The following is a 21897-nucleotide window of genomic DNA, read 5'->3' as shown; positions in this document are numbered from 1 at the left end:
TATAGAACCCACTTGATTGTCTGTAGCTGTTTCCAAGAGAGGTTGAGATGGGGGCATTACCATAATTGGTATCAGTAACGAAATAAATCTCTATAGTCTTCCTTTGCATTTAGACATTGGTAAAGAAACATGAAAAGATAAATATTTCACAATCTCTATCAATTTTATTGTGTTACTAGAGTGCAAGTAGCTGGATATTTGATTAGTTTTAGCATTTTTTTTATAGCAGCAGTAGGATGTTAATATTAATAATAGAATTTTAGTAAGTCCTTGGATATTCAAAGGGAGACCCAGAGCCAGGAGCAGGTAAACACTAACTGGCTCTGGGTAACACAGTGAGGGGGACTGAGCTTCCTTGGAGAGATGTGGAGGGCCCTGTGGGACACTAAGAAGCAGAGGCACAAGGGCAGGTTTGTGGTATGTCGGGGCAGGGGTGGCTGAAAGAAGGCACCCACAGAGAAAGGCGGTCAGTGAGAAATTCTGGGTGGGACAGGGGCATTTCAGGATGAGGACATTTGTTATTCACCCATCACATATTCACACTGCAGCGATGGAAACCTAATTTCAAACAATCAGGAAAGTGGTGTTTCGGACTCTAGGAAGTCAAAAGGAAGGGGCTGTGTTTCATTTCTGGGTCATACAGGGCAGCAGGAGGAGACCCGCAGGAGGAGGGCCCAGGTGAGCTCAAGCCAGCCAGGAGCCAGAGGTCAGCTGAGAAATAAAAATCTCAGAGATGCCACAGAAATCATGGGGAGGGGGATTCCAGTTCCTATAGAATAACAGATGGGGCCTTGGGCCAGTTTTATTGAAACCTCAAACAGCAAAGTGACTTCATTTCACATCTTGGTTAAAGACAAATAGGACAAGAAATAAAATTCTTAACTCTAGTAGAACCCAAAGACTGGCTATTAGAGGTGGTGAAATTGAGGCTAATTTACCTGTCTGTAGAAGTAATGAAGGAAAAAGGGAGAGGAAAGGGAAAGAAGAAGATCATATCAATAAAGTTTTGAGAAAATTTTACCATCAGGAGGCAATTATGACTTAAATGGTATCTCCACAAGAGAAGTATTGTGAGTCAGTGTAGAAATAGACCCCCTCAAAGTTAAATCTATTTAGGGAACTTTATTTCCTGAATAGTTTTCAATCAGATTTGCTTCCAACTGGGGACCACATGCATGGAGACATTTGGGTCATTGTCAGACCCCAAGCCCACCCACCCACATTTTCTAGTTGCCCACGTATGACCACAGCTGGACTTACATCACTGGCTGCCTGCCTGGCAGCTTTGGCAGCTCTGATGGGAATCGCATCAGTTCTCAGGTCATATCCCTTCTTGCTCAAGTCTTTCAAGTCTGCTTTGTACATATTCTGAAAGAAAAATGTCATTTAAGTACAACTTAGAGACCATATTAGTAGAGTCTGACACATACATCAGCCCAAGTCCGCCCACACACCTCACTGATATTGTAGGCATTAACTTTAGCTTGGATGAACTGGGGCAGGTCTGCTGGCAGGTTGTATTTGTGAAGAATTTCCTCTCCTTTGGCTTTGTAAGCGATCTGAAAGAGATAAAAATGCACAAACAAACAGAGAGAAAAGTTTAATGGCACTGGAAAATAATTTCCTAATGGATCCTATTTCACAGAGGTGGTTTTAAGGAGGACAGTCTTGTGCATTTGCATATTCATGTGCAAATATCTGTAGGCATTCGAGGTCTCACATGCAGTTACTTAGGATCCTGTCTCAGTGCTTATTCAGTTTTACAAAGATCCCTTGGAACTTGCACTAGGAGCTTCTGGGCCTAGGTAGGGGCACAAAGTGGCAATTAGCCCAGGGAGGCGGCCTGATGAAAATGGTCACCTGCAAACACTTTCCTGAGCGTGGGAAAGCATAATAGGGTAGAATACACCAACCACCTATATTATATTTTGTGGGAAATTAAAGATAAGTAGGATAAGAAATAAAATTCTTGCTATACTCATTCTTTCTGGTCTTTCCTAGAAACAGGCTTGTAGTTTTTGTTGTCATTAAGAGAAGTTCCTCTTACCTTTTCCTTAGAAAGCAATGTCAAATGGCTAAAAGGACAGTCAGCACAATATACATTATTGTAAATATATTAATTAGGAATGCTTTATTAATGAACAGCTGGGGAATTGCACAGCTGCTCATGTAATTGGGTCTCTTCATATTGTATAATAACTACAGGTGATCAGTCCATTTGAAATACAAATGTATTTGTATTAGCTGACATCTACTAACATATAGAGAGGATTAACACTTACATCACTCCTCTGGGCCTGGTTAATTTTAGCCTGTACTGTAATTGGAGCATCTTCAATCGAGGTAAACTTGAGTGTGTCTGGATGTTGGCGATATTTTTTCTGTTTGGCAAATAAAGAGAAAAACAATCTGGTTTTTCACTGAAGGCTAATATGTCAAAATCCCTGAAATTTATTTTGAAGCAATAAGGAAGATTTTTTATGATTTTAAAATGTAAAAATACTAGATTCTTTATTGGCTTGATGAATGCAATACAAAAGTCAATATTTTTAAAAATCCATTTAATTGTAGAAGTTTTGGGACAGCACAGACGCAAATACTGCTCTCAGGAACCAGACAGACTCCATTCTTAATTTCTTGCCTATGACATGAAAGAAGATACCCTCAGCTAAGCAGAAAGCAGAAACATCACAGAGTTTTCTAAAGGTTTGACAGAAAATTAAGCAAGGAGATTTAAAGTGTCTTTGCAGGACACAAACAAGTTTTCTTTTTCCCCATTACTCCATCAGCAAATGGCATCAAGAAGCTGTGCGGTTGAGGAAGGAAGAATTGAAGAACTAGGGCAACAGCTAGGAATTATTATTAATAGAGGCAGGACTTTTGCTCTGCAAGTCTTAATGTGGTTAGCACATAAATTATCACCAAAGCGCTTAAGGGGCACTGCAGAGCAGACCCTGGGGAGGTGTGCCCACTGGGAGCTATCAACTTCTAGCCACTTTAGTCCTGTATTCATCTCTTATATATTTTCCCAGTCCTCTTCCTTTGTGCATATTGTACATCCCAGTTAGTAAGATCCCTCTTTCAGCTTCAGACTTCCAAAAACCACTAACCCAGAAGAACTATTTTCTGGAAGATCTTTGAGTAGACAAAATGGTTTTCATCGAAAACAAAGCACTGAACAAGAAGTAAAACTTGAGTGTGGAAAGTAACCTGCCCACAGCACCTCTGTCCTGCGTGTTGTCTGCCCTCTTTGAGGATGCACTGGCCTGACAGCATGAGACTCTTCAACTGTCACAGAGGAGGGACACATAACCTTGCTGGCTTATGAGGCTCAAGATCATCACTATTTTTTCTTACACTGAATTATAATTTATATATTACTTCAAAGCCAACCAGAACATGACTTAGGGAAGAATTCTTCAAAGACGATTTCTATAACAGCTGCGTTACTCATAATCACACAAAAAAAGGAAACCATCCACATATCCCCAAACCGGTGAAGCAATAATAACAATGTGGTACGTATTATGCTAGGGCAGAAGTAATTGTGGTTCTTGCCATTGCTTTTAATGTCAAAACCGCAATTACTTTTGAACCAACCTAATAAATCCATACAAAAGATTACTACTCAATAATTTTAAAAAATTACAAGCAGAATCATGGATGAATCACAGGAACATGACATGAAGTGAAAGAAGCCGGATACAAAAGAAATTTCTAGAAAAGAGAAAACTTTAGAGACAGAATGCAAATCAGTGGCTGCCTGGGGCTGAAGATGAGAGCAGGAATTTAGGGGGAAACTTTTTGGGGTTCTAGCAGCATTTTAAAATCTAATTGCAGTGATGAGTGCAGAATCATATGAATTTATTAAAACTTGTCAAGGTGTATACCTAATTTTATTGTATGTAAGTTATACCTTAATAAAATTGTTAAAAATATTTATAATGAATGGTTCACATAAACGATTTTGGTAATATAAAGGTCTGTGCTGGTCTACCTGGGTAATTTATGCACGTGGTAAGTTTTTTCCTTAGCAACAGCGACTGAAGAATGAAGCAATGAAGGAGGCACTGTCCATGGTTTTGAGAGCTTTAACACAACATATTCACCACTTGCCCTCTGACACACCCAATGGCTTTACCTCATTAAGGATGTCTGAAGCTCGCTTTGCCTTTTCCATTTCTAGGGACCCAAAAGGCACCCAGCCACAACCTTTCATCCAGCTGTTGTAGTCAGCTTTGTATTCAACCTAAAACACCAAGAGAAAGGTTACATTTCTTTGCTGTGTCATCTTCATTATGTAAACTCCAATGTTTTATTCAAAACAATGTTTTTGAGATTTCCAACCAGCTTCCTTACTCCAGACACTAAGGTTATTGTATATATTTCTTTGCTGAGAGATAGTAACAGCTCTTAGATTTTTGCTTTCCTTCTAACTGGCATATGTTCCATTTCATCCTTATTTCCAATGTAATGGAAGTATGTGGTACTCTAATTCCAAACTGGAAAATGCTCAAGTCTAACCTGCCCTTTAAAGAATAAGTGAAATTGTCAGGTAATCAAATGTGAGACATTTGTTTTCTGGAACTTTAAGTATTATGTTTCTATCAAATTAAAATAGAAGGCCACATTGAAGGTGGATTATTTGCTCATTTTCTAGCTGTGTAAGACTTAATGGAATTATTTGTTCTGCTTGCACACATGGCCCTTCATGTGTCCTGGTCCACTTTGGAGTGTTTCTACATTGGCTAACAACAGTTTAAAATAGTTGCACTTGTTAATTTGCATAAGGGAGCAGTTATTATTTGGAATTGGTCCTAGTTGAGGCACAGTTACTTGATGGTATTAAAATCATGAGCTACTTTTGTTGTCTGACCATCGGTGGTACCAAAAATGCACATTTTAGATACAAAATTCAAACTGTTGTTCTTTACTGTGGGCCTTTTAAGTGGAATGCAAAATCAACAAAGTATTCAGTTCCTGTCCTTCAGAGGCTTATGATCTATTTGGGGTGAAAAAACATAACAAAATCAAACTAATGACAAGTAGAATAACAATGCATAATATAGAATTGTTAGTGGCAGGAATGTAAAATTTTGCAGCCGATATGGAAAACTACTTATAATGGTTCTTCTACAGATAAAAATTAGAGTTACCATATGATCCAGCTATTCAACTTCTGGGTTTATACTCAAAAGAATTGAAAGCAGGATCTCAAAGAGACATTCACATACCCATATTCATAGCATCAAAATAGCTTAAAGGTGGAAGCAACCCAAATGTCTACCAACAGATGAAAGGGCGAATAAAATGTAGCCTATCCATATAATAGAATATTATTCAGCCTTAAAAAGGAAGGCCATTTTGACACATGCTACAACATGGATAAACACTGAGGACATTTTGCCAAGTGAAATAAGCCAATCACAAAGAGACAAACATTGTATGATTTCACATCATGAGGTATCTAGAGTTAGTCAAACTTAGAAACAGAGCATAGATTGGTGGCTGCCACAAGCTAGGGGAAGAAGGAAAGTGGGAGTTGCTGTTTAATGAATATAGAGTTTCAATTTGGGAAGATGAAAAGGCTCTGGAGATTGGTCGCACAACAATGTTGATATACTTAACACCACTGAACTGTACATTTGAAAATTGTAAAGGTGGTAAATTTATGTTATGTGTACTTTAACACATTTTTAAAACTAGAATTGTTAGGATGAAGTATTCACTTGTGTAGTTCAGACAAATTAACTTGCCTAAAGAAGTTTTGATCTGCAGAAAAAAATAGTTATAAATATTTATGTTAAATGATATATTTTCTTTTCAGATAGCAATCTATGTAAAAATCATTGATGCTGATGAATACGATGATTATGATGCTGGTGATGATAAATACTGAATGTTTATTGAGAACTCACTCAGGCCTAGCACCATGCTAAGTGTTTTGCATGCATTGACATCCTCCAAACAATGTTTTTGATTTATTTCCATTTTACAGAGGAGGACTCTGGACTTAGCAAGGCTGATAACTTTCCCAGAGGGAAACAGTGATGGGATGCATGCCAGATCAGTTCTTCCTAATCCTGAAGGGCATGTTCTTAGAGAATCACAAGGGTTGTTTTGCTTACATACATAGGACAATGCAGACACCTCTGAGAAGTACAAAAACCTCACTCAACTTTGAGGTCCATTTCAGTTTCCAGCTTTTTAAAAGAGGCTAGAGAAACCCTGGTTACTCACATCGCTCTGTAGCGCGTACGCCTTCTTGGCGAGGTCCACGTTGATGCTATCGGGCGGGTAGCTGTAACTGTGTAAGATGTGCTTATAATCAACGTCGCTGGCAATTTCCTGAGATTTCTTAGCTTGGGTGACTTGGAGCATATCCAGAGGTGCCGTGTAGATGGTTTTTGACTTTTCATAATCTTTTCGATATTCATGCTGTGAATAGGAAATTATCATTTATTATAACAAATCTTCTATGGATTTCCAGAAAAGACAGATCTTTCATAAACAATAAATATAAGTTAGAGAAAGAGTCAAACATCTGAGTAGTTATTTTGCCCAAAAATGTGTTCATATGTTACACACCGTTGAAATCCCTTCAAAAAGCACACGTGGGCAGACCTTCTCAAATCAGTGAGAAACCGTCAGAGTCACAACAGACAACGGGCCGCAGCTCCTGCTCAGTCAGGAGCCGGAATGCTTTTATTCTAAAACAGGGTTTCTCAAGGACCACTAACAAGTGTTACTATTATTAATGTAATTTAACCTATGAAGGGTTTTCCAATAAAGAAGCATTTTTTAAATGTAATGAAAACCATATGACAATTTGATTTTATAAAATGGTTACTTCATACACAGGGCGGTAGACTTAGTTTCTTGGCTGTATAGAGTCATTTTTAAATGGATAGTCAACTGATTTTTTAACCTATTATTGACAGGAGATAAGCCCTACTGAGAATCTCAAAGGTTTTCATATCAAGTTCAATTTTGGCAACAATTTAAAAGAAACTTCAGATTGCAGCAGTTAAAAGACTTCATAGGAGAAAAGTTTGGGAAACTGAGCCATTAAAATAATGTTGGCCCTTCTGTACAATGTTCTCATAAACTAAATGTCCTGACTTGGCCTTAAGGGCTGCCTTCATTTTCTGGTTTTCTGGAATGGTTAGACAAGGTGCTAATTAGGTCAAATTCCCAGTTTCATCATAGCCACTCACTAATTATCTTAACAGACAGAAAAATTTTGACCTATTCCCTTTAAGAAAATTCGAAACTCATCCTAGTTTTCCATGGTCACATACATATTAGAGACAGTGACCCAAGCTGGTAAGTACAGATGTGCATTATAAATCTTCTGTAACAATTCCTTTTGCAAACGATCTGATCTTTTTGGCTTTCTAAGGGAACTTGATCTTCCTTCTCATATTTTGTGGGTAGTCACTTTCACTGAATACATTTATTACTTAACTATAAAATTGAGACCCTGGTTTATAAAAATAAAGTATGGAAACTTTCTGATAGTTTGCAACAACACTGAAAACAACAATTTGTCTTAATTAGAAGAAAACTGATAAAGCAATGTTACAACAGTTGGTGTGTGGAAATATTTTTGAAGACATTGTTGTTACTGTTTTGTTCATGTTCACACCAGCTGACACATACCAGCACATATAAAATGTTGTCAAAGATCCAAATGGCTTTAAAAGATTCTTTTTAAAAAGTCATGCATGTTCAATATCTGCGGCTTAGCATTTTGCCTGGATATTATGTGAGACTGACCCATTTGCTATGTCTTTTGGTCATTTACATCAATCAATTAACAAATATTTATTGGGCATTTCTTATGTGCCTACTACAGGGTTCTGTGATAGGAATAAAAACAAAAGATAAAAATACACATGCTATCAAGGGGGAGTCATACTCTTCTTAAGCTGAGAGAACTTAACTAGTGAACAAAATAGTAATATATGTGAGCACTATATACTGACATAATTCACTGTGAAGTTACTAGAGAAAATTATGGAATTGGAAGTTTTAAAGTGCTATGTGATGACACAATAAATGCAACATGAGTTAAAGAGGTATGTATAGATCTTCATATAAAAGCATGGTTAAAACTAAATGATATAAACACGCTTCTCTTTCATCATAAAAAACTAGTATCTGCAAGCTACATTGAACATTCTCAGTACTCTTAAGGGATTCTCTAAACATTTTATACATAGTACATACTATAATTTGCAATAGTAGATGTTTGTCTCTCTGTAGTAAGAATTTTAACTGGAAAATGTTACATGGCCCATAGACAAGCCTTAAGGAGCCCATGAGTTCACCAAAATTCAGACAAAAGGCATGAAAATTAATGTTCATTTTCTATATAGATGATTCAAATCTTTTGTCAGCGTCTCAAAGGGATTTGTAATCAACGGAGTCTTTTTCCTGGATCTAGACCAAACTCATTACTAAAGCCAATGAAGAACAATGATACTCTATTAAGATTTTTTATTTGTGATTCGTAAATGTCTTCCAAAGTAAAGACAGTTTTAAAATTTTCATTTTAAAAATTATTTTTCAATTAGAATAAAATGTGAAAACATCTACTCATGTTTTCTAAAAGGTTTTAAGAATATAATCAATATTCTATTAAATATTGATGAATACAGTTTTCAAAGTGAAATGGACATCAAGTACAAATCAGTGATTTCTCCCCTCAAATGTGGAGGTGCAACAATCCAGGGCATTATTCTAAAGTTTTCTACATCAGTACTTTTGTGAATGTGAGAGAGCCTATGCTTATGAAATCCTTTTCCACACGACTACCTTGGGCATCATAACAGGGGGTCCATCTTGAAAACAATACAGAGTCACAAAGACACTCACATCACTCTGGTTTTTGGCTGTCTTCAAGGAGTGCAGCATCTTGGGATCGTCGTTAATGCTGAGGGCCCCAATCATTTTCCCTTTGCTTTTTTCATAGTCTTTCTTATACATCACCTGCAAAGATATCACACATGTCAGATCCCACTCACCAGGAAATGTCCCCGAGGCCACCCTGTCCAGGTCCCCAGGTCCCCAGGCCACACTCACATCGCTAGCATTCTTGGTATTGGCTTTGGCTGCCAGCAGGGGAATGGCATCCACTTTAATTTCAAACTTCTTGGCTTTGCTCTTCTCCCAGTCTTGCTTATAAAGATTCTGGACAGAAAAATTCAGCAAAGGAATGAAAAGAAGAACATTAAACACAGTGTGATCCAGTAAAAAAATAAAAATATTTTCAAAATTTGTGTATACATACTTATTTCACCTATAAATTCTGTATTTATCAAATTGTAGCATATGTATTGATCTATCTATCACCCAGTTTCTTTCTCCCTACCACTAAGTATAAGCTACTCTTTTTAATGTTCTGTAAACTTTCTAAAGACTCTGCTACCTTGATTTATATAAGGATGCTATAAAATGACAATGACTTGGAGAAGGTGAAATGTGACATTTACATGGGAAAGATGTTGTAAAACTCCAGGGAATAGCAGAAGGGTAATTGAGAGATCTTCTGATGGTAACAGAGACCATGGAAAATGAAATCTGATAGCTAAGTAGGAGTCTTAAGAACATTTTGACTTTAAAAGCTCCACTTACACTCTGGTAACAATCTTAATACTTGTTTATTTGTATAATTCCTAGTCTTGTCTTACAAAATTGATAACATTTTCTCTTTCCATGCACACCAAACATAGGCTTCTGGGGCTTTGGTACTTACATCACTCAGATTGTAGGCATTGACTCTGTGTTGGATAAACTGTGGAGCATCTGCTGGTACATGGCACTTGAACTTCTCACCTTCATGTTTTGCTTTGTAATTCAGCTGATAAACAAAGGATGTTTGGACAGTTCAGGGGAACTTCTTTGAATTTATTTAGGACAGTTTATATAGCCAAGGTGTTAGTGCCCTTTTTAAAAACATGCCTCAAAGAGATACTCAATTCAGTCAAAGTCTCACATAGAATTCAAAGTCTCATTCCCTATTTCAGGGACTGTGGGATAGTCCTTCTTTTTCCATGGGAGATACTTTCCAAGACTCCTAATGGCCACCTGAAATCATGGATAGCACTGAACCCTATATATACTATGTCCTTTCCTATACGTATATACCTGTGATAAAGTTTAATTCATACATTAGGCACAGTAAGAAATTAACAATAACTAATAGTAGAAAAATTGAAACAATATATTGTAATAAAAGTAATGTGGATGTGGTTTATCGCTCTCAAAATATCTGTTTTTATCCTTCTTTTTCTTGATAAAGAAAGGACAAAGGGGGATGGTGTGAGATTTCATCATGCTACTCAGAACAACACACAATTTAAAACTTATGAATTTTTCGTTTCTGGAATTTTCCACTTCAAATTTTTGGGCCATGGTTGACTGCAAGTAACTGAAATTGTGGAAAGCAAAACCGAATAAGGGGACTGCTGTGTCACCATACTTTGGGCTACCAGCTGCCATTGTGTAGATTCTGTTATATACACAGGAATATGATCTGATCTACACTGTTAGGCTGTATCTGGAGAACATGAACTTCTGTAATCAAAGCACTAACAAAAACAATAATAATTCTCAATAAAACACTAGCACAGTTAAAAATATATGTAAACAATTCTTTCTTCTTTTCTTTCTCCTTCTTCTACAGGGTCTGGCTCCATCACCCAGGCTGGAAGGCAGTGACACAATCTCAGCTCACTGCAACCTCCACCTCCCAGGCTCAAGCGATCCTCCCACCTCAGCCTCCTGAGTAGCTGGGACTACAGGCATATGCCACCATACCCAGATAATTTTTTTATTTTTTTGTAAAGACAGGATTTTGCCATGTTGCCCAGGCTGGTTTCAAACTCGTAGGCTCAACTGATCTGCCTGCCTCAGCCTCCCAAAGTGCTGGGGTCACAGGTGTGAGCCACTGCACCTGGCTGTGAATTCTTATTTACAATATTAAACATAGGATTGTATTTTTTTAAAAGGTGGTGTTAGGTGGAAGGAAGGGAGTGTAAAGAACAGATGAAGCTGTTGAATTTTGGAGCCAAAATCAAAAATGCACAAGATTGAGAATTATGCAAGAAGCAATTTCAAGGCAAAGTAGATTGCCTACCCAAGCCAATAAAAAGAGTGATTGATAGTGACTGTGACCACATACAGCACTATATTTCTCTGCAGCTTGCTGAGTTTAGCTAAATCAGGAATATTAGTGTTTAGCTGTTCTTTATTGGGACACAAAATATTAAGATGCTTGGAAAAGTTGCATATGAGCTGAAATGACTTCTAGGCTATACTGATGCCGTTCTCCTCTTTAACAACTGCATATGAGCTAATTTGTATCATTAAAACACATTTTATTGCAGGAAAAACTGTATCTTTCACTTTCCTATCTTGAGAATGATGCACTACTCTCCAGGACTTAGCTATGTTAGCACCTTGCTGTTCAAAGAGTAGCCTACCAATCACAGCGTCAGTATCACCTAGAGGCTTATTAGAAAGTCAGAATATGGAGTCCCCCGGATGTACTGAATCAGAATCTGTACTTCAACAGGGTCAGTAGGCGACTTCATGAATGTGGATATTTGAGAAGCACTGCTGCTTTTCCCCTGATCTTGGCATGTTTGGACCATGCCTGTCTTAGACATTCTTTGACCACTCAATCTAAAGTGCCCATCCAGTTCTTTCTCTGATATCATCCCACTTTAATTCTGTAGCATCATTCTATATTAGTTATCTTATCATTGTTTGATATCTGTATTGTTACTGTGCCCTTTCTTTCTGGAAAGTCTTCGCTAGCAAATTCAAGAATAGGAAATATTTGCCTTGTTACCTACCCAAATAGATGCTTTTGTTGTCAATTATTTAAGTTGATATGAAGTTTTAGGGTACATGTGACAGATCCTAATGAATAAGATAATCCCACTAAAAAAACAGTAAGTTGTTAAAAATATAGTAATTATTTTTATTATTGTCTAACACAACTTTCCTCAGGCTACAATTCAATCTAGCAGCCTCATTTGTGTTTTAATAAACAGATCTTGAAAAATAACAATATTGGGATGGTAGATGAGCCCATGAAGATTAAGCATGTAAATGCTTATGTTTTAAATGAGCAAAGCACTTGGGATCACCCACACTTGCATAAATCAAAGCACTTACATCGCTAAGCTGTTTCGTATTGAGCTGGGCTTGCAACAGTACAGGAGTATCAGTGACTGCCGTGAATTTGGTCTTATCTGGATGAACTTTGTAGGTATGCTAGAAAAGAAGATGTTCTTTAATGAAATTTATAATGTATTTATACATTATAATTTATCAATATAGTCTTGGTTATACATACACTAACATAAAAAATGGTTCCAGGTAAAAACAGAGTTTATTTTGTTCCTAAAAACTTAGTTGATGCATTTATATTCTCTCTCTCTCTCTCTCTCTCTCTCTCTGTCTCTCGCCTTGAATCCCCACTTCCCAAGTTGCCTCTGGTCTGCCTACAGCAACTCAGCAACCAGATTAACCCTTCCCCCACTGAAGCCTTACAATGACTCTTTATTGAACCTCATATTTAGTCTAAACTACATGTTGGTTTACGATCCCTACAGAAACCATCTCCTCCCTCATCTCCTGCCATTTCACCTCTTACTACTGCCCTCCTCCCCAGTATATTCTAGCCACCCCATCATTTCAATTCCTTAAATGCTGAGCTTATTCTCTTCTTAGGCTGTTCTTCCCCGCTGCTCTTCCCCTGACCTTGGCCTGGCTGGTCATGCCTGTTTTAGATCTTCCTTGACCACTCAATCTAAGATGCCCACCGAGTCACTCTCTCACACATTGTCCTATTTTAATTCTGTATCATCATCCTATATTAGTTTTCTTATCATTGCTTGATATCTTTCTTATTTCTCTGCTCTCTTCCTTTATTATTTGTCTCTTCCACTCCAGTGGGAGCTCCTCAAGAGGTGGCCCACTTTTTCCCTGTCTTTCTCAGCACCAAGGAAATTGCCTGGCCCAGGCTGCCTTCTTGTATTAATCTGTTAAATAATGAACACCTATCTCAAACCTGCATGTCTTTCTTTTACCCTGAATTTGCATAGATATAAACTAATGGAAATTAAGATTTATAAAATCTGAAATTATTTTGTAACAAATAGCCCTCTTCATGATAATTGTTGTGTTTCCCAGTTCCACCCCAAAATCAAATGTAAAATGTAATTATATCCTAATCATTAGACATTAGCATTTAAACTCCTGCTAAATTTACCACTAGATGTCACAAGAATCCCAAACCCGATTTCAAGAATTCAGGGCAGCTAACTTACGTCTTTACACTGGTCCAGCTTCTTGATTGCTTCATATTCTTGTGTTATTGTCTGAGGGAAATAGCATTTTCCTTTATCTTCTTCATACTCTGCTTTGTAACTTTTCTATAATGAGAAAAACCAAAAATAGATTGTGATTATTACAGGTCTCAAACAATGTCACCGTGAGGCATGAACCATTGTCTTCAAACTTACGTCACTGTTTTGAGCTGCAACTTTCATGCAGTGTGTGTGATATGGGTCCTCAAAGCTGCCTACATAATGTCCCAAAATATCCTTCACATATAAGTCTTTATATTTAGCCTGAAAAATAAAATAAATGTAATCCAAGTTAACAATCATTTGTCAAACAGTAGGAAAGCCCTCCGGCCCAAGAGGTAACCGTGGCTTTTCGAACCTCACTGAAGTTCTTCAGCTGAGTATCAAGTTGATATTTCGGGGTCTCACAGTAATTCATACTCTTCGCCTTTGTCTTCTCATAGTTTTCCTTGTATAATCTCTGTTAAAGGAAAAAGAAATTAAACCAAAAAGAAAGAAAAATACACCCCATAAAGTGAAAGCCATATCACTGCTACACTTTAACTGAAGGGGCAAAATTTATGTTTTCTCAGCATCTATTTTCCACAAAGCAGAAAAAGCAGAATTGGTGTGATAGAGGCTCATGCCTTATATAATCTCACCTGCTAATAATCACAAAGATGTTTATGTTACTTGTCCTAATATTTTTTCAGCCTGAATAACTTAAAGCACACCGATGCTGCTATTTAAGCAAATTTTTGCCTTAAAATAATTTATTTGCATATGTTTAAAGAAAAGTGAGTTTGGCTAGATGGCAGTGGCTCACACCTGTCATCACAGCACTTTGGGAGGCCAAGGTGGGCAGACCACTCAAGGCCAGGAGTTTGACACCAGCCTGGCCAACATGGTGAAGCCCCGGCACTACTAAGAATACAAAAATTAGTGGGCGTGATGGCACATGCCTATAATCCCAGCCGTTAGGGAGGCTGAGGCAGGAGAATCGCTTGAACCTGGAAGGGGAAGTTTGCAGTGAGCCAAGATCATGACACTGCACTCCAGCCTGGGCAACAGGGCAAGACCCTCTCTCCAAAAGAAAAAAAAAAAAAAGAAAAATGAGTTTTTTAAAGAGCTGATGCAAAATGACATATAAGGTATAAGGTGAACCTTAGATAATTAAGCACAGTCCTAGAAGCATATTCCGTTCAGCACCTGGTGAAACACATTTTGTTACAACTCTATATGAAAACTGATTTGTCTGTTTTTCTTTTTTTCTTTTTTTTCTTTTTTTATTTTATTTTTTTTTTTTCTTGGGGACGGAGTTTCGCTCTTGTTACCCAGGCTGGAGTGCAATGGCGCGATCTCGGCTCACCGCAACCTCCGCCTCCTGGGCTCAGGCAATTCTCCTGCCTCAGCCTCCTGAGTAGCTGGGATTACAGGCACGTGCCACCATGCCCAGCTAATTTTTTGTATTTTTAGTAGAGACAGGGTTTCACCGTGTTGACCAGGATGGTCTCGATCTCTTGACCTCGTGATCCACCCGCCTCGGCCTCCCAAGTGCTGGGATTACAGGTGTCTGTATTTCTTTTTTTGCTACAAATTAGGAAGCAATTTATGTGAAGAGTTTTATTATTTTTTGTTTGATTTCCAACTTTTAAGTTCAAGGGTACATGTGCAGTATATGCAGGTTTGTTACACAGGTAAACGTGTGCCATGGCGGTTTGCTGCACAGATCATCCCATCATTCAGGTATTAATTATTCATTAGCCATTCTTCCTGATGCTCTGTCTCCTCTCCCACACCCCCACCTTCCAACAGTGTGTTGTTCCCTTCATGTATCCATGTGTTCTCATCATTCAGCTTCCATATAAAAGAACATGTGGTATTTGATTTTCTGTTCCTGCTTAGTTTGCTGAGGATAATGGCTTTCAGTTCCATCCATGTCCCTGCAAAGGACATGATCTCATTCCGTTTTATGGCTGCACAGTACTTCATGATGTATCTGCACCACATTTTCTTTATCCAGTCTATCACTGATGGGCATTTAGGATGATTCCATGTCTTTGCTATTGTGAATAGTGTTGCAATGAACATACGCATGTGTGTCTTTATAACAGAATGATTTATATTCCGGCCGGGTGCTGTGGCTCACACCTGTAATCCCAGCTCTTAGAGAGGCAGAGGCGGGAGGATAGCTTGAGCCCAGGAGTTTGAGACCTGCCTGGGCAATATAGCGAGACCCCGTTCTCTACAAAAAGAATGATTTATATTCCTTTGGGTATATATCCTGTATTAGGATTGCTGAGTCATATTTTATTTTTAGTAAGTATGTTAGTCTTCAAAATAAGATCAATATTCTATAAATTTCTTAAAATAAAGGACTTTGCTTTTCAGTTTTTGCCTCATGCAGTTTTTCTTACTTCATCCTTTAACTTACTTCTTGCAAACTTCCTTAATCAGTTGTGGGCATTGGGTGAATACCTACATGTGCATGTACCTGTATTTACACATATGAAGCTCATTTCTAGGAGAAACAATAAAGACAGATATTGATATTGCCAGAATATTTTTTCTCCTAATAAAACAGAAGGTATTAAGGAGATGAAGGAAACTTTTGCAGTATTCACTGGCATCGAAGACATCCACAACAATAGGGAAGTTCATCTTCCTTTACCACCTAGGTGAAGCTTTCACGTGTGATTTGTCATCCTGAATCCGAGATTTCAGTTAGGCTAACATCCATCCAAGGTTATTTTAAACAGCAACTTTGTGGCCACATCTGAAAATAGGGGTGAATTACAGAGACACTCACATCACTCTGGTTTTTGGCCACCTTCAAAGAGTGCAGTATCTTGGGATCATCATTAATGCTGAGGGCTCCAATCATTTTTCCTTTGCTTTTTTCATAGTCTTTCTTGTACATTACCTGCAAAGACATCACACGTGCCAGATCCCACTCACCAGGAAACACCCCTGAGGCTGCCCTGTCCAGGTCCCCAGGTCCCCGGGCCACACTCACATCACTGGCGTTCTTGGTGTTGGCTTTGGCTGCCAGTAGGGGAATGGCATCCACTTTAATGTCAAACTTCTTGGCTTTGCTCTTCTCCCAGTCTTGCTTATAAAGATTCTGGACAGAAAAATTCAGCAAAGGAATTGGCAAAAGTGATCTGCATGTCATCACCTTTAAAGACTAATGGGTAACTAAATACCTCGTCTCAATATAAAATAAATGGGCCCTTTTTATTGTCCAGGAAATCATGCATATTTTAAATATTTCTTCTCAAGTTGGAGCTATTAATTCTCTAAGTTGGGCTTCTCTACACTCCATGAGAATTTTTTTATCTAATTCTAGCTATTACACTAATATTTGATTCCTAACACTGAATGTTTTATAGAGTAGCACAAACATTCTACAGTTAACTTACTTTTTATGATACAAAGGCATCACTTTCATTTGACCTCTAAGTTCTCTGCAAAGGTTATTTCATAAATAATTAAAATACTTATTGATACCAGATAATCTTAGTACTCATTTACAGAATTATTGAAGAAATTGAGAGCCCCAAGGGTAATTAAACTTTTCTATAAAATTAAGTTTGAAGAATTAAAGATAGAAATGGATATCTGAACTTCTGCCCTTTCTATCCCCTATATCTTTATTTATGCAAGTTCTCACACATGTAGAAATAAGTATCATTTATGTGAAATAAGGGACATTATAAGCCCAGAGAATAAATGAATTATAGTATAACTTAAATGAATATACGGCTAAAAGATCTACCATTAAAATTTACAATTAAGCATAAATGAGAGGTATATTTTGAGGGATGGTTACAATATATTAAGATTATCCAACTGTATGAAACTACTTATAAGATTGCTACACACATTTTGTAAGGTGAATTCAGTAATATTGGCAGAGGCATAGGAACAGGATACAAATGTTAACTGTTCTTCCCATTTTTAACATTAAACTATTCATTGAATCATAATGAAGCAGTTCAAAAATAAAAGCACAGGTTGTCAGTATATCACATGGTACAGGGCATGAGGAACTTACATCACTCAGGTTATAGGCATTGACTTTGTGCTGGATAAGAGCAGGAGTATCAGGGGGGATATGGCACTTGAACTTTTCACTTTCATGTTTTGCTTTGTAATTTAACTATGACGAGAAAGAGAGAGAGAGAGCGAGAGAGCGAGAGACAGACAGACCGAGAGAGAGAGAACATCAATTAGCTCAGAAGAATTGTTCCAGAATACAAAAATTCTTGTGTGGTACATTTTGTAAAATAAGTGACAACATTGTTGAGATCAGAAGAGACTTCTAGAGCTTGGGTGGGCCACCTGCATGACTGAACCTGTATGCGGGACACTTGCCAGCTATGATCACATCTGTCACCATGGTAGGACCCTAAGGGAATGAGGTAACTCTGTCAAACACGCCTCCCTCCCTGCATAGCACAGTTGGCCCTGTAGGTTCTGAGAAGTGCCCCGTGCTGTCTTTCTTGCCATTGTCAGTGCTCACATACCGTACTGGAGCCACTTTCCTTTCATCTGATTAGGAGTCCTCTCACAGACATCAGGGTTTTGATGTTCTAATTGGAGCCTTTATTTCTGGACATAAATCTACTGAGGTTACTTTTATTTTTTTGGTTCAACGTAAGTTTGGAAGTGCACACTTAAGGCTCACATAATAAAGTTTGTCTCAGAGATTCCAGTTTCCAGAAACTTACTAGGGAGAGAGAAACTCATGTACTGAATACCTGCTCTGGCCAGGGCATGTGCAGAGTACATTTCTCCCTTTACTTACTCTTCAAAACAGCCACAAATTATAAAAGGCAAATATCAGGCAGAGCGAGGTTAAACCTTTGCCCATCCAGACTTCAATGACAGAGCTAACATTTGAATGCAGTTTTGTCTGACTCTAGAACTCACGTTCTTTCCACTGCTTTAAGCTACATTTTTTTCCTTTACAGAATCATCTCATTGTAAATGTTATCCACCCCACAAGACGCAGAAAATATTTTTATACAAATATATAAAAATACATACAATTTAAACTTGTTAATACTTACCCTGCCTTTTGAACAAACTTGTGATTGGATTTTATGTATAGAGTTATGAAATGTTATCTCTTATAATTAGATGTCCTAGGTAGTTAGAAGAACTTACATCGCTCAGTTGTTTGGAATTGACTTGGGCTTGCAGCAGAACAGGAGAGTCGGTAACTTGGGTGAATTTTGTCTTATCTGGATGGACTTTGTAGGTGTGCTGTGGGAAGCAAAGGCATTTGGTTTAGCAGTATCACCTGTCAGATCCGAGGTGGCCCATAGGCCAGGCAAATAGAACCTCATGCCCCGCAAGGCAAAGAAGCTTGTAGTTAATAAAATACATATATTTTTTCTAACTAGACTGCAGTTTGAGAGATTCTTCGTACACCTTCGTATGTGAATCTTCAGATTCCTGATAACTCTTCTTTGGGAAAATGAGCTAGAATTACCTCTTAAAATGTAGGGATGCCAACAAGGGGAAAATAGGATGTTTCCTACAAAATGGATTTCATTTCTTGCAATTGTCTGGCTTACACTTATTTATAAAAGTGTCAGCATTTTAAACATATCTTGACCACTAGATGCTATGGAAGGCAGTCACATTCAAAGTTCAGACTACAGACTTACATCTTTACACTGATCTAGTTTCTTAATTGCTTCATATTCTTGAGTTATGGTCTGGGGGAAGAAGCCTTTGCCTCTGTCTTCTTCATATTCTGCTTTGTAGTTTTTCTATGAGGAGGAGAAATCAGGCATAAGATGCAGCCATTGCATTCATGCCCTAAGAAAAATGTTATTTGAAAAGTCAAACAATTATTTTAGAACTTACATCACTGTTTTCAGCTGCGACTTTCATGCAGTGTGAATGGTATGGATCCTCAAAGCTGCCTACATAATGTCCCAAAATAGTTTTTAAGTAGGAACCTTTGTATTTGTTCTGAAAGACAAAACATATTTCATTTATTAATTGGTGAAATAGTGGATTCTTTTTTTAGCAGAAGGAGTGACAGTAAGATCGCTTACATCACTACTGAAGTTCTGCAGAACAGTATCGAGCTTAAATTTGGGGGTCTCGCAGTAATTTATGCTCTTTGCCTTTGTCTTTTCATAGTTTTCCTTGTATAGTTTCTGTCAAAGAAAAAAAAATCAGTTAAAGTAGATTCCTGTCACTCCCATGCTGATTATAACACTTATATTTTCTAACACTAAACAAAAGATGAAGAAAAGATATCATCTGTCAACTGACTTAAAAACTGACAATTGAGGACAAGCACGGTAGATCATGCCTGTAATCCCAGCACTTTGGGAGGCCGAGGTGGGCAGATCACGAGGTCAGGAGTTTGAGACCAGCCTGGTCAACAAAGTGAAACCCCCTCTCTACTAAAAATACAAAAAATTGGCTGGGTGTGGTGACATGCACCTGTAATCCCAGCTACTTGGGAGGCTGAGGCAGGAGAATCTCTTGAACCTGAGAGGCAGAGATTGCAGTGAGCTGAGATCATGCCACCGCACTCCAGCCTGGGCGACAGAGCGAGACTCAGTCTCAAAACAAAACAAAACAAAACACCTGACAATCGAACATGGAGTGTCATGAATCATAAGACTGTTCATTTAGCAATTATTATAAAGCCTAAGTTTCACACATTCCAAACTCTTAAAAATTAAGAAACCAATATGCTACCTCTGACCAAGCCCTTAGTAGCAGGGATTTGTGTGTATTTCTGAATTACTGCCCTCTCTGCCTTTCAGCTCCCATACTCTTTCCTCACTGATAATACCACAGCAAACATGGAGATTTTGACCAATCGCAAGTTGTTTAATTTTTTTAAACAAACTTTCATGAAAAAGTTATATAAGAAATATACAATCTCCCTCCTTATAATAAAATCTCTTATTATACAAACAATTTGCCTTAAAAATAAGATGTACATATATGAGAACCGGTACTATGAATTATTACTAACTCTTCTCTGCCAGGATTTACCTTTAGCTTGAAGAACAACAAGAAGCAATGGTTAGTTTAAATATGCCACTGATAGAGCAGATTATTGTCACTTTTTCATTCTGGGTTTTCAAAATGTAAATGATGCTATTCTTGTTTTTGATTTTTAGATTCCTATCACACACTAGGGTCTGTTGGGGGGGACTAGGGGAGGGACAGCGTGGGGTAGGGAGGTTGGGGAGGGATAACATGGGGGGAAATACCAGTTATAGGTGATGAGGGGATGGAGGCAGCAAATCACATTGCCATGTATGTACCTATGCAACAATCCTGCATGATCTGTACATATACCCCAGTACCTAAAGTACAATTTAAAAAACTATATATATATATATATATACACACACACATATGTATATATTTAATTATTTATAAAGATTTTTAGATTCCTGTCTTTATCAACAAAGGAAATTTGAACTGGGGCTTTTAGATGTTTAATAAGGATGGTTTTCACTTAGAGAGCACAGCTGCTTTTACACTATTGGTGGGTATGTAAATTAGTACAAGCACTATGGAAAACAGTATGGAAATTCCTTAAAGAACTAAAAGTAGAACTACCATTCAATCAGGCAATCCCAGTACTCGGTATCTACCCAGAGGAAAAGAAATCATATGAAAAAGACACATGCTTTAGTGTGAAGGTAACATGATAAGTCACAGAGCTGGGTAGACAAGCCAGGTCTTTGTCTCCTGTTCCATGTTCTCACTATATCTTTACCAGCTCCAACATATCCTTGAGATCTCTCTCAAATTACTACGACACCTTCAGTCTTTCTCCATCTTCAAAATCCAAATTAAATACCCTCTTTATACACCCCCTAATAGTGTCCTTTGCCTTCACTGAGCTAAGGAAATGTCCTTATTTGGGTGATTATTTTTTTTTCCCATTTATTTTATTGCATTTTAGGTTTTGGGGTACATGCGAAGAACATGCAAAATTGTTGCATAGGAACACACGTGGCAGTGTGATTTGCTGCCTTCCTCCCCATCACCTACATCTAGCATTTCTCCCCTTGCTATCTCTCCCCAGCTTCCCACCCCCCACCGTCCCTCCCCTATTTCCCCTTGAGCCTCAATTTTTTCATCTGTAAAATGGCACAATTATAAGACTCAAATGAAATAAAACAGGCAAAAGTGTTTTCTAAATCCTAAAATGCTAGTGAAAGCCACTTTTTTTTAAAAAAATTAATTATTCTAGCCCATGGATTCCTTTTCTCCCTTCTCTTACCTGTCTCCTCCTCCTATTTCCTGAGCTAGGCTTGGATGCTGAGGTTTAGTTAGTAGTAAAATGCTATGTAGTTACATTCTTTTAGCCTGTGGCTTTCAACGTTTTTGAACAATACCTGAAGTAACAAATATTTACATATTGTGACCTACTGCTACTACGACTTCTCTTTTCCTTCCTTCCTCCCTTTCCCTCTTACACACACGTACCTGAAAAAATATTTTAGGAAATAATTTGTATTATTTGTTACATACT

The 21897-nt window shown here is 37.8% G+C and overlaps 1 protein-coding gene across 1 annotated transcript in view; it reads right to left on the bottom strand.

Moving 5' to 3' along the window:
• NEB (nebulin) overlaps positions 1-21897 on the bottom strand; it is a 217375-nt gene that overhangs the window by 165928 nt on the left and 29550 nt on the right. Inside the window, exons 14-32 of the mRNA XM_017523188.2 lie at positions 19439-19543; positions 19245-19352; positions 19043-19147; positions 18537-18635; positions 17422-17526; positions 16381-16488; positions 16174-16287; positions 13744-13845; positions 13542-13649; positions 13347-13451; positions 12190-12288; positions 9761-9865; positions 9088-9195; positions 8881-8994; positions 6241-6438; positions 4142-4249; positions 2283-2381; positions 1455-1559; positions 1261-1368 (exon numbers count right to left, since the gene is read on the bottom strand). Coding sequence (XP_017378677.1) covers positions 1261-1368; positions 1455-1559; positions 2283-2381; positions 4142-4249; positions 6241-6438; positions 8881-8994; positions 9088-9195; positions 9761-9865; positions 12190-12288; positions 13347-13451; positions 13542-13649; positions 13744-13845; positions 16174-16287; positions 16381-16488; positions 17422-17526; positions 18537-18635; positions 19043-19147; positions 19245-19352; positions 19439-19543 — 2103 coding nt within the window. The remainder of the gene's footprint in view (positions 1-1260; positions 1369-1454; positions 1560-2282; positions 2382-4141; positions 4250-6240; positions 6439-8880; positions 8995-9087; positions 9196-9760; positions 9866-12189; positions 12289-13346; positions 13452-13541; positions 13650-13743; positions 13846-16173; positions 16288-16380; positions 16489-17421; positions 17527-18536; positions 18636-19042; positions 19148-19244; positions 19353-19438; positions 19544-21897) is intronic.

This window comes from Cebus imitator, unplaced genomic scaffold (assembly GCF_001604975.1).
Source record: "Cebus imitator isolate Cc_AM_T3 unplaced genomic scaffold, Cebus_imitator-1.0 Scaffold27, whole genome shotgun sequence".
In the NCBI taxonomy this organism is placed as follows: Eukaryota; Metazoa; Chordata; class Mammalia; order Primates; family Cebidae; genus Cebus; species Cebus imitator.
This window is presented reverse-complemented; position numbering and strand designations above follow the sequence as displayed.